Source organism: Pelophylax lessonae (genome assembly GCF_965119305.1).
Source record: "Pelophylax lessonae genome assembly, chromosome: 10".
NCBI lineage: Eukaryota > Metazoa > Chordata > Amphibia > Anura > Ranidae > Pelophylax > Pelophylax lessonae.
Window position 1 is genome coordinate 19,374,797 of NC_138777.1, and position 14,172 is coordinate 19,388,968.

Here is a 14,172-nt window from a genome sequence, read left to right on the forward strand (position 1 = left end):
AGTCAAAAGTTTGAACATCATATTGTTTTTTATTATTTCAAATGATTTATTCAAATGATTAACCTGTGTTTGTTAGTAGTTTCTTGATGCACTTTAAGCGCTGTAGCACCATTTATTTGTTTGTTTCATATTTTCTTTTTATTGGAAAGATTTGGTATAGCAAGTTTTTTTTATACACAGCTTTTATTTTCGTATGCGCTGATTTACAAATGACATTATACACATTTTTTTTAGCTTTATGAAACCTGCCATCTACTGTTCTGGCAGTGGTAATTTTTTTAAAAGTAATGAGTAACTATGCAGCACAAAAAAAAAATATCGGAGTAGAAGTATCGAAATCATCGAAAAAATGTAGTGAAGTAAAAGTAGAAGTAGGAGAAAAAAATTCTACTCTAGGAAAGTACAGATACCGCATTTCGGTACTTAAGTACAGTACTTAAGTAGTTCTACTTCATTACTATACATCTCTGGTTATCAATAGGGAGGGGCTGAAAGAACCTACGTTGTTCAGGTGTTTGGACATTTACCCATTTAGTGGGGACCAAACCCTACACATAATAAACCTCATTAGCTTGGGCACAGGGTGCTTTGCCAGGGGGATGTGCACTTGTTAGGCATCCATTCCTCTCCCAACTTTCCTTGCCTGCAAGGTTGCATGTTTAGATATTGGGCAGGTATAGATTTTCTTTGGGGGGGGGGGCTACTTTTTTATAATGTTTGCATAGGGTTCCCCCTTAATTCCACACCAGATATAGAGAGTCTGGAATAGAATTTGGATAAGATCTCACATTGACCTGAGGGGCCTGGTTTAGTGCTACCTGCAAAGGAGCCACTACCCAATAGTTACTCGGCAGCCAGGCACATGGCTACAGTCACTCTTTGGCCCAATGAACAGTCCAGGGGTATTCTTTCTGATGTTTTTTTGGGTAACTTGGAGGGGATAGGAATTTTAGTGGGATACTCCAAAACTATGTACAAATAGGAGGACACTTATCTTCTATGGAACTATGAGTCTTTAGCAAACTTGAGGAGATTAATCTTCCTCTGCTGGAAAGTCCAAACAAAGTCCTTTCACCGGGAATTAAAATAGACTAAGCTCTCTTCAAGACAGTGGAGTATGCTTTGAGGAAGGCGTAAAGCCGAAACGCATCAGAATTTGTCATGTTGTCACCGCTATCCATGTTGGAATAAAGTATTTTACTTGGAAGAAGACTTTTCGTGTGCCGGCTTTATTCGCATAACATTTGGTTTGGACGTTCAGCCTGAGCACCGACGCTTAGCTCTTTATCTTCCCACAGTGCGGTGGAGCTAGGGTGAGTTAAGCCCCGTACACACGTAGCGATTGTCGGCCGTAAATATTCGGCCGCCGACCGATCGGCCGATTGCCGGCTTGTTAGTATGATGCTTCCGACAACCGACTGCGACTTTTCGGCCGAACAGAATCTGGTGTGCAGGCATTAAAATTTTTGTTGGCCAACACCAGAACGGCCGATTGTTCGCCAGTCAGTACAGAATTCGGCCGACAAACAGACTGGGCATGCTCAGAAAAGAAAAAAAAACACGGAAAGTTAACCATCACATGACATCACTTCTGTAGTCGGCTGTTGTTGGCCGACAAAATTCATGTGCAGTCTTTTGCAGTTTTCAGCCGACAGGACAGCACCGGACAAAAGACGGCCGATCGTTCGGCCGCCATTCGGTACGTGTGTACGGGGCTTTACTGTTTATACCGTGTCCGCTTTAAACACACAAGGGATGGCCTCAGCCCACAGTCTCTAAGATCTCTTGGTTACCTCGTTCCAGTAACCTCACAACACTTTTTCCCTGTGACACTAGACTAGATCCTCAGACAACCGTCCCTCAGTTAGCTTTCTACAGCTTCCATCATAGTGGATCTCCAGGTAGCCCACCTGAGGCCCCAACGCCCTGCAGGCACATAGCAAGATGGCTTAAGGGGGCAAGCAGCTGTCCTCAACCAGTTCTGGACTGGAAGTATTTGCCCCCTTAATGACCAGGCCATTTTTTGCGATTCGGCACTGCATTAGGTTAACGGACAATTGCGCAGTTGTGCAACACTGCAATGAAATAAATTTGTCCTTTTTTCCCCCACAAATAGAGCTTTTTTTTTGGTGGTATTTGATCACCTCTGTGATTTTTATTTTTTGCGCTATAAACAGATAAAGAGCGAGAATTCTGAAAAAAAGCAATATTTTTCACTTTCTGCTATATAACATTCCCAAAAAAAATAAAAAATTTAAAGATCAAAAATTTTCATCCTTTTAGGCCAATTTGTATTCTGATGCATATTTTTGGTAAACAAAAACCCAATAAGCGTATTTTGATTGGTTTACGCAAAAATTATCGCGTCTACAAACTAGGGGAAAGATTTATGTAATTTTTATTTATTTATTATTTTTTTACTAGTAATTGTGGCGATTTGCGATTTTTAGCGGGACTGCGACATTGCGGTGGACAGATCGGACCCCTAACTGACATTTTTGACACTTTTGGGGGGGACCAGTGACATTACTAGTAACAGTGCATTTTTTTAGCACTGATCACACTATTAGTGTCATTGGTCCCCAAAAAGTGTCAGATTTGTCCGCCGCAATGTCACAGCCCCACTAAAAATCACTGATCGCCACCATTACTAGTAAAAAATAAATAAAAAAAATAAAAATTCCATAAATCTATCCCATAGTTGACAGATGAAATAACTTTTGCACACACCAATCAATATACGGTTATTAGAATTTTTTTTTTTACCAAAAATATGTAGCAGAATACACATTGGCCTAAATTGATGAAGAAATTCGATTTTTTTACATTTTTTCATTGGGTATGTTTTATAGCAGAAAGTAAAAAACATTGTTTTTTTTTAAATTGTTGCTTTTTTTTTTTTTGTTTAATAAGTTTTTATTGAAAAGGTTGTACAAACAACAGTTAGAAACAGTAAAATAACAACCATAATAGGAGCGGAAAAACAAACCATCTCCAATAGTATAATCATTTATCATGAATATGAACAGTACACAACGTAGGAAACAAAGCACAATAAAAGCGGGTGAGCTATTTATTTATATTTTATTTTTTTTTGTTTTTAGCGTAAAAAATCACAGAGGTGATCAAATACCACTAAAAGAAATCTCTATTTGTGGGAAAAAAGGACAGACATTTTTTTTTTTATTATTGGAAATGTTTTATAGAGGAAAGTAAAAAATATTGTGTTTTTTTCAAAATTGTCGCTATTCTTTTGTTTATAGCGCAAAATCTAAAAATCGCAGAGGTGATCAAGTACCACCAAAAGAAAGCTCTATTTGTGGGGGAAAAAGCACATCAATTGTAATTGGGTACAGCATCGCACGACCGCGCAATTGTCAGTGAAAGTAACGCAGTGCCATATCGCTAAAAATGGCCTGGTCAGGAAGGGGGAAAACCCTTCTGGGGTTGTAGTAGTTAAGTTGTTAAATTTTGCTGAAATAACACAATTGTAGCTGGAATTTCACTAAAATGAAAACAGGCACCTTTGCTTATCACTAGTAAATATTATATAGAGATCTTCCTTAAAATCAGTATTTGGAACTTATCAAATGAAATCCTCCCAACACGAGTCAGTCTAACAGAGATTCAGTCTGGTGTCTGAGCAATGGGATTCTTCATTTTCAAGGTGGATGGATGTGGAATCAACTCCATTACCTGTACTGTAATGAGGGGTCCAATGGTCCATTGATGTATCCCCTTGAAACAGTTCCATCTCCCACATGGACACTTATCCTATTCCGTTGGTCAGTGTTCTGGATATTCTGCAGTTCAATGACAGAGGTCACATAGGTCCTGGTCAACCCATTTTTGAAATCACTATAAGACTTTGATATAGACCCCTTAGTTGGTTCATTGCCTGCAAGATAAGAAAAAAAGAATGTCCAATGGTAAAGCATAGCAAATAACCAATTAAAATACTTTCAACACCAAAATGATTTCTATAATTGAGAAATTTGGCTTCCCCTTTTTCTTTTTTCTTAAAATAAATAATTATTTTAATTTTTAGTTTTTTTTAACACCAAAATGATTTCTATAATTGAGAAATTTGGCTTCCCCTTTTTCTTTTTTCTTAAAATAAATAATTATTTTCATTTTTAGTTTTTTTTAAAAGAGAATACTTAATGTTTAGGTATCCCAGTATTAAAAAATATATTTTTTTAAGCCAATTAAAGACCTGCATATTCCTCACCTCTTCCTGTCCAGGCCATTTTTCAGTTTTCAGCACTGTGGTACTGTGACTGACAGTTACTTAGCCATTCAACTCTGTACCCAAATTATTTTATATCATTTTATTTTTTGTGAATGAGCTCTCTTTTGCTGGTATTAAATCACCAATATTTATTTTTTACTATATAGTGTAAAAAAGAGCAAACGTTTTGAAAAAACAAAAACAAAACATTTTCAGCACTGTGGTACTGTGACTGATAGTTACTTGGCCATTCAACTCTGTATCCCAAATCACCAATATTTAATTTTTACTATATAGTAAAAAAAAAAAAAGAGCAAACATTTTGAAAAAAAAAAAAAACAAAACAAAAAAAAAAAAACGTTCTCCCTGTAGTATCTGCTATAAAACTTTGCACATAAATAATTATTCTTTCAAAATTTAGGCCAAAATGTATTCTGCTACTTTTGGTTAAAAAAAATAAATAAATAAATTGGTCTGTGTAAAAGGTTATAGGATTTACAAACTGTTTTATATATTTAAAATGTATCAGCCCTGGGATAGCATGACAATTGACCAATGAAATTACTTTCAACACCAAAATGATTTCTATAATTGAGAAATTTGGCCTCCCTTTTTCTTTTTACCTAAAATAAATAATTATTTTCCTTTTTAGTCAGTCTTTTTTAAAGAAAATAAATGATGTTTAGGTATCCCTGTATTAAAAAATATTTTTTTAACCAATTAAAGACCTGCATAATCCACCACTCTTCCTGTCCAGGCTATTTTTCCATTTTTTAGCAAAGTGATACTTTGACTGACAGTTTGCTTGGCCATTCAATTCTGTACCCAAAATTTTGCATATCATTTTTATGTGACAGATAGAGCTCTCTTTTGCTGGTATTAAATCACCAATATTTATTTTTTACTATATAGTGGAAAAAAGAGCAAACGTTTTGAAAAAACAAAAACAAAACTTTTCCCCTTTGGTGTCAGCTATAAAACTTTGCACATAAATAATTATTCTTTAGAAATTTAGGCCAAAAGGTATTTTGATACAATTGTTAAAAAAAAAAAAAAGTTCATATTATTTGGTCTATGTGAAAGTTATAGGATTTACAAACTGTTTTATATATTTGAAATGTTTCAGCCCTGGGATAGCATGACAATTGACCAATTAAATTACTTTCAACACCAAAATGATGTTTTCTATATTTCATAGCGTTTGTCATGCTTTTTTATTTTTTTATCTTGAAAAATAAAACTCTTACTTTCATTTTTATTCTGTCTTTTTTTTTTTTTTTTTTTTGTGAGTGAATGCTTAATGTTTTTGGTATCCCAGTTAAAAAAAAAAAAAGAATTTTAAATAGTGTTATCAAAATATGTTTCTAAGCATACTTTTTTAACTCCTGAATCTGCTTTTTGCTGCACATTGCCAAACAGTTGTGCGTAACTGGTCCTTCTTAAAATATAAAGTGAATTAACTCATTGGTGCTAATTTACTAAAAGCGAATAGGCTGCTAATTTTGCAAGGGAATTGCACTTTGCAAGGACATTTTCCCCAGAGCTTGGATGAATGGGGCGACATTTCCCTTTGCAGAGAATACCCAATCACATGCAGGGGAATTAAAAAAATTTAATTTTTGCTTGCACATGGATGGATGATATAAGTCAGCCGAGCTTCATCTAATCCACTAGGCTCTGGAGAAAGTTTCCTTGTAAAGTGTAATTTCACCTGAAAAGTGAACAGACTATATGATAAAATATATACCCAGCGCCCCTATTTCTATTTAAAGCAGCAGCCTCCATACACTGGGATGTTTAAAAATAATATAGGAAAAACGGAGTTGTGCTAACATATAAAAAGTCAACATATATTCAATTGCTTGAAATACAAAAATGCATAAATATGACAACATATGCAAATGTTAAAAGTCCACATATAGTAAATGTTTAGGAATTGCAGGCATATATGTTCAATAGGTTATCCACCCAGGTGTTTTCAACAACTTGAATTTGTGTAAATTCCCAGCCACCACATGCTGACTCTCACCAGATGGCGATGAAAGAACCGCAGTGAGTGGTTTAAGGACATCTACAGCCCTTCTCCTGCTTGACCCAGCTCCAGAGACTTCCAAATCACGATAAGAGTAAGAGCATTTGATAGGCAATAAACACCTGATCCCTTCCAAGACCTGATATCACTGTCTCTCAGCAACAGGGGACATCAAAAAAGAGGGGGGAATCCATAACAGACTATATACCTTCAGTAAACCAACCTCATTGAAACCAGTATACTCCCTATGTGACTTATATTGCATCTCAGCAACAGTTAAAGCAAATTAAACTTAGGCAACCCTATCCTTCAAAAAGTGCAAGACTAATCAGTTTAAATTATGTAGTGTAAAAGGGGTATTCCATATATGCTCTTTCAGTCTAGACTCACTTATTCATCCTTTCTACTTTGGGGTTGCAAGAAGGTTGCCAAGAAAGTATAGATCCTATTCCTACATTCTCCTTTACAGAGTTGTCCCATAGCCACTCCTTTGTTATCTTGGCTGTGTGCTTAGGGTTGTTGTCCTGTTGGAAGATGAACATTCGCCCCAGTCTGAGGTCCAGAGCGCTCTGGAGCAGGTTTTAATCAGGGATGTCTCCAGGCGGGCTGTCATGTGCCTTTTACTGAGGAGTGGCTTCCGTTTGGCCACTCTACCATACAGGCCTGATTGGTGGAGTGCTGCAGAGATGGTTGTTCTTCTGGAAGGTTCTTCTCTCTCCACAGAGAGTCAGAGTGACCATCAGGTTATTGGTTACCTCCCTGACTAAGGCCCTTCTTCCCCAATTGCTCAGTTAGGCTGGGCAGCCCACTCTAGGAAGAGTCCTGGTGATATCAAACTTCTTCCATTTACGAATGATGGAGGCCACTGTGTTCACTGGGACCTTCAATGCTACCGAAAGCGTTCTGTACCCTTCCCCAGATCTGTGCCTCAAGGCAATCCTGTCTCCGAGGTCTACAGACAATTCCTTGGACTTCATGGCTTGGTTTGTGCTCTGACATGCACTATTAACTATGGGACCTTATATAGACAGGTGTGCGCTTTTCCAAATCATGTCCAATCAAGTGAATTTACCACAGCTGGACTCCAATCAAGAAACATCTCACGGATGATAAGTGGAAACATGATGCACCTGAGCTCAATTTTACATGTCATGGCAAAGGCTGTGAATACTTATGCACATGGGATCTTTTTTCTTTTTTTTTTATGCAGCACTGCCCCCTAGAGGGCTGCTGAGAATTACACTTCACGGGTCCCCTGGGTTACCATTAGCAACTGACAGTAGATAAACGGCATCAAAAGTTCTTGGCTCAGACAATAATCAGTCCAGGGGATTTGGTTTTTGTGTTTTATTTAGAACTGGGATGGGAGAAGGGATGAGTGGGGTACTCCAACTAGTAACTATGCACAATTCTGAGGACAACTAGCTGTAGAAGGCCGCTGCTTCACCCTGCCACTGAAGTGAAGATTAATAGACTGTTCCCGTTTGAATAGTCTCTTCAGGGTTAACAACTTGGCACCCCCTTTACTCTCACTGCCTGTGTGCTGACACCCGTCCGCTGACTCTTGCCACTGGAGTGGTCCCCTTCCTGGGCAGACCCCTTGGCAAGCTCCCCTGTACTCACGGACACCAATACCGATATATCGAGGGCAGATATGCACTTTCCCCGACACATCGGAATCGGCCCCTGAGGTTACCGATATTGCAGATATTTTGGGAAAGTGCTTGTACCGGAGTGATGGCTGCAGCTAGAGGCATCACCCTGGTACCGGCATCCATAGCCGACGGTCGGCTGTCTTGTAATGACAACCGATGAGGCTGAGAAGCCGCTTGGCTGTCATTACAAGGAGCGGGAGGGGACGTCCCCCCCTTCCGCCGCCTTCTGCGGCTCGCCCGGGTCTCCCATTCCCCCGGGAGACCCGGACAACCAGCCTGCATGGTCGCCGAAGACCCGATCAAAGCCGAATTCGGCTCTGATCGGGTCTCCGTGTAAAAACCTGGAAGTGATATCATGACATCACTTCCGGGTACTCGGCGCCAAATTCAAAAAAATTACAGCATTCAAAACAGCCAAACTTGGCGTTTTGAATGCTTTTAAGTGCCGAGGAGGGGTTTGGGGTCTTTTAGACCCCCAGATCCCTCCACAAGAGTACCTGTCAAGAAACATTTTTTTTTTTAAATGTGCGAAAATATCGGCCGATACCGATATGTGATGACCAAAATATCAGTATAGGCAATAAAAAAATTATATTGGTCGATCACTACTCAGTGTACTAGTTATGCTGATAGTTAATATAATTCTATAAAGTTTGCTATGCCTACCACTTAAATCAGTTGTCATGATGACAGCATAAGCCACTATGGCTCCATTTGGAGTGTCAAAACCTTGGAAGGTGATCTTCATAGCTTCCCCAGAGGATGACCGGACAATCTTCACACTGTCTGGAATCTCTAAAGGCCCTGAAAATAAATCAGCATTAGTAAAATGTCTCCATTTACAGGTAAGTTAAAGTGTAAAATGTGGACTAAATATAAAAATGACATAACAGGATATGATGCAGTCTTTCACTAACAGTAACATTGTAGATTTAGTTTTTTCCAAGTCCCATCTGTCATATTTCATTATTACCTGTTGTTCCTGCCAGTAGATCCCTTATCTTCCCAAAGTGGCAGCTGGTGCTCCATGGGTCGGGGAGGGGCAACAGACGGACCACACCATACCCCCCCTGGACCACACCAGCTCAAGCCCGCACACCTAACCCCGCCCCCCCGGCCTACACCAGCTCCAGCCCGCACACCTACCCCCCCCTCTCCCCAGTCGCTGGCTTACTCACCCTGGGCAGGCAGCGGCGGCAGTGGCAGCTTCCTCCTCAGTCTCCTCCATGGGCTTCCCCTGCATCTCCTCCCTCCTCCTTGGCCAATAGCATGGCTTCTCCTTTCGGCTAATCGGGAAACGGGTCTCAGGACCCGCTTCCTGATTTGCCAGGAGGAGAATCAGTATGGCAATAGTGAATATTCATTCGCTATTGTCACACAACTGGATGTGCTCAGGGCACAGTGCTCTGTGCCCTGAGCCCCCCTCCCCCTTTTTTTTGAGCCTATTAGAGCCTCTGGCTCCAATCATGTGCTTCAAAAAAGAAAACCCCATTGGAATCCATGCATCCGGCGCCCTGCATGTAGATTAGGGGGTCGGACGGATGGATATGGGGGACGGTGCCCCTGCGGCCCCAATGGATGGGCCGCCATTGTCTTCCCACTTCCTTTATCAGGGTTGCAAGGCTGATAGCTCTACAGTTAAATCTTGCAGCCGCGTTGTCACCATGTGGAAAGAATAGTTTCAGATTGACATGTACTATTAAAGGAGTTGTAAAGGTAGAAGGTTTTTTATCCTAAAGTGGAGTTCCACCCGAAATTGGAACTACCACGCATCTGCTTCCTCCCCCCCTCCGGTTCCACATTTGGCACATTTCAGGGGGGAGGGGGGAACCTACTTCCTACTTTCCTACTTTCGGGAGACAGTGCCGCGTGCCCCTTTCCCCTTCCACCGACGCTGAGCCGATAAGAATGCGCATCGCGCTTCATGCATACGCAGTAGGGAACCGGCTGTGAAGCTGAAAGGCTTCATTGCTGGTTTCCCTTAAAGTGAATGGCGGTGGCAGCACCCAGAAGCCCATCCAAAAATCGTCTGCTGGGTGCTGACATTGCGGGCTCCCTGGACAGGTAAGTGTCTATATATTAAAAGTCAGCAGATACAGGATTTGAAGCTGCTGACTTTTAATTCTTTTTCCAAAGCTGGAACACCACTTTAATGCATTATATGCATTAAGATAAAAAGGCTTCCTATGTGTAGCAAACAAAAAACAAAGAAAAGGCTCACCAGCCTAGTGCATTTTCCTGAGTAAGGCTTTATTAGTACAAAATAAAAATGGCTACTTTCAAACAGAAGTAGTAAACCAGCATATCAAATTCATTCCATTGTTGCAATGTCCACTGTCTTTGATAGAATGACGGCTGATGCGTTTTGAGGCTTCGCCTCTTCCTCAGAGCCAAGGAGCCACATCTAGACCACCAGTTTATATAGCAAAAGTGATCTGTACCTCACCCATGGAGCCTTGAAACGGCTCCTCCCTCATGGGTGTGGTTGCAATACTTTGTTGACCACCCCGGTCCTAGAGGGCAGCAAAGCCTTAGTCACTGGGGATGTCAACAGAGTTCTGTGATAGGAGTGGTCTGGGTACCCTGTTTCTGAGCGCAGGAGCAATGTGCTATGCACTGCAAATTTGTTCTGTGTGTAGCAGCCTCCCCAGCACCCCCTAATACTTACCCGAGCCCCATCTCTGTCCAGTGATGTCCCCAAGTCCAGGACTCTCCCTCCTGATTGGCTGAGACACAGCAGCAAGGCCATTGGCTCCTGCGGCAGTCAATCAAAGTCAGTCAGTCAATCAGGAAAGAGGGGGCGGAGGCAAACGGCAGCTCCGTGTCTGAATAGACACATGAACCAGCAGCTCGGCTCAAGCTGCTTGCTGCGGGGGAACTCAAGGGAGGAGGATCCGGGCTTCTCTGTGCAAAACCACTTCACAGGGCAGGTAAGTATAACATGTTTATTAATTTAAAAAAAAAAAAGAGGCTTTACAATCACTTTAAATGGACTTCAAATAACCAACACATTAAAGTCCAACTACACTAAAAATAAAAAAGTGTGCTGTCCCTTTAAATGAAAACCAAACTACAAACCAATACACATGATTAAAGCATTACACATCAGTGCACATAATTAAAAATATACTTTTGAAAATTCAGTGAAACCTTGATAAATGCATATATTTGTATAATGAATTACTAAATAATATCAAAAAGTGCATCAACAAATCACATATTTAAAAGTCCATAACCCATGAATTCATAATTCAAAATAAAGTGTCCATGTGCATTTATAAAAATTTTTATAATTCCTTTTCTTTTTCATATTTTTTGTTTATTTGAACCTTTTTGGGTTTCAATATAACCTACTTGGTTTATTTTATGCACCTACAAAGTCCCTAGTGTCCATATTCTATGTTTTTTTGAAAGGTTAATGCGTTGCTCGTCCAAACTGTTTGCACTAGGTGTATGTGTATGTAAAAAACAAAAACAAATAAAAAACAAATTAATTTATGTCCATGGAACGATTTATTGGTCATCACATGACGCGACTGTCTGCTCTCATGGCCGAGTGTTCGTTTTCCGAAAATTAGTTTGAACGATTTTTTCGTATAGCTCATGGCCAGCATTAGTCCGTAGGGTTGAATATTGAGTTGGCCCACCCTTTGCAGCTATGAGAGCTTCAACTCTTCTGAGTAGGCTGTCCACAAGGTTTAGGGATGTTACATGGCACTAGTGATCGACCAATATAGTTTTTTCATTGCCGATACCGATATTTTAGTCATTGCGTATCGGTATCGGCCGTTATGGGCCGATATTTTCGTACATTTAAAAAATATATATATTTTTTTTTACTTGACAGGTACGCTTGTGGAGGGATCTGGGGGTCTGAAAGACCCTAAACCCCTCCTCTACACTTAAAAGCATTCAAAATGCCAAGTTTGGCTGTTTTGAATGCTGTCATTGTTTTTAATCTGGCGCCAGTACCCGGAAGTGATGTCATGACATCACTTCTGGATTTTCGCATGGAGACCTGATCAGAGCCGAATGCGGCTTTGATCGGGTCTTCAGCGGCCCTGCAGGCTGGTTGCTCGGGTCTCCTGGTGGGACGGGAGACCCGGGCGAGCCGCGGAAAGCGGCGGGAGGGAGGGGAGCGGTTTCTCAGCCGCATTGGTTGTCATTAAAAGACAGCCGACCCTCGACTATGGACGCCGGTACCGGGGTGATGCCTCTAGCTGCAGCCATCACTCCTGTACAGCACTTTCTGAAATATCGGTAATATCAGTAACCTCCGGGGCCGATTCCGATATAACGGGGAAAGTGCATATCGGCCCTCAATATATCGGCTTTGCCGATAATCAGTCGATCCCTACATGGCACATGTCTAGCAACAATAGCGCCTCCCTCAACAAAAGATTCCCTCCAACAATAATAAATACCCCAGCAGCTAGCATCAATAGACCCTCCAGCATCCTTTGCCATTACATACATTCAGTGCTGGAGGTGCTAGAACTGGGTCCCCCACAATTCCACTGAAGAAAAGCCCTAATCATGATGAATAACATTGTAAAATAGGTTCTACAGTCAGAACATAACTTACATGTGGCGGTAGTCAGTGACACGGGCTCAGATTTGGTGACATTATCAGCAGCTGTTGTGAATACGGTGAATGAATAGGTCTCTCCTGGTATCAGGTTTGTTATTGTAGCTGTTTCATTGGTCACTTTTATATTACTTATCAGTGCAGATGTCAATGTGACCTTTGTCTGTACTCTGTAGCTGTAAGTGCTCTGATATTCGTCCGGCTTGGTCCAAAATAGGGAAATTGAGTCAGCGGAAGACAGAGAGCCCCACAAGCTTTTTACCGGCATTGGTTCTAAAAACAAAGAAATACCAATGTTACAATTATAACATACATATATATAATAAATAATTATAATATATATTGCTTATCTATAGAATATTTAAAACTATATCTGTGTTCATAATAACAAGATTAGCAATTTTCGGAGCATCGGAGGGCCGCGGGTGACGTCAGACTCCTCCCCCTGTACGCGTTACGTCAGTCACGCCTACTGACGTAACGTGTACGGGGAGAGGAGTCTGACATCACCCACGGCGCTCCGATGTCTGTGAACACATGTCTGTACCTTAGCACTGTGTCAGTGCCATTCCTGTGAGTTTTATTCCTTTATGCTTATTTAATAAATGTCCTCATTATACGGAGAGCACTAGATCTCTTTCATTTATTTTTTCGGATATCCTCATATGAGTTCTTTGGGATCCTATGAAATTTGTGGACACCGTTGCACTGTTGATAATCTGACTGTCTTCCATTACTGCTGATAAGCTTAGTGACCCCTAGTGGTCGAATGCAGGAGGTGAGAGGCTGTATTTTCTGTGGTGGAGGAATCACGGTTGCAGTGGTGTATTTTCCTACCTCTCTCACAATGGAGATTAGTCATTTCTAAGGACTTTCTAAAGGACTTTATGGACTTCACATGTGTTTTATGCATTTTAATACATTTTTAATGATTATATGCACCTTTTATGTTTTAGCTCTGCACTTTATTTCTTTTTATTGTATGTTATAGGTGTTGTTAGGTTTGACCTATCCTGGTGTATAGCTGCTTACCCTTCCATGTGATCATAGCGCTAATTTTATATCTCTACTGTATCAATATTATTTGGGTAAAGCGTTGCATGGCCGTGCAAATGTCAATTAAATTATTGCAGTGCCGAATCGCAAAAAATGGTCTTGCCATTAGGGGGTAAAACCTTCCGGTCCAGAAGCGGTTAATCATAGAGGCTGAACATAGCAAATGGGCATTACCTCGGGTGGTCTGCTCTTTTCACAAACTTATGTGCACCCCCAGTTACCAGCTATTATCTATCTGCATTGTACACAGCACAGATACCCAGTAATCACAACACTGGGTTTAAAAAAAGATATTTATCAAAAACAGAAAGGATTTATTTTTAAAAAAATTAATTTTTTGGGGGGAGAATGTTATATAGCAGAAAGTAAAAAATATTGTTATTTTTGTCAGAATTGTCGCTCTTTTTTTGTTTATAGCGCAAAAAATAAAAATCGCAGAGGTGATCAAATGCCACCAAAAGAAAGCTCTATTTGTGGGAGAATAAAGGACATCAATTGTATTTGGGTAAAGCGTTGCATGACCGCGCAATTGTCCATTAAATTAATGCAGTGCCGAATCGCAAAAAAATGGCCTGGTCATTAAGGCGGAAAATCCTTCCGGTCCAGAAGT

General features: G+C 40.5%; 1 protein-coding gene across 1 annotated transcript in view; it reads right to left on the reverse strand.

Moving 5' to 3' along the window:
• The window catches only part of LOC309565194 (uncharacterized protein), a gene marked incomplete at both ends in the record, with an annotated part of 239,729 nt that extends 226,955 nt beyond the window's left edge, over positions 1 to 12,774 (reverse strand). Inside the window, one exon of the mRNA XM_082269988.1 lies at positions 12,504 to 12,774. Coding sequence (XP_082126114.1) covers positions 12,504 to 12,774 — 271 coding nt within the window. The remainder of the gene's footprint in view (positions 1 to 12,503) is intronic.
• Positions 12,775 to 14,172: the final 1,398 nt, after the last annotated feature.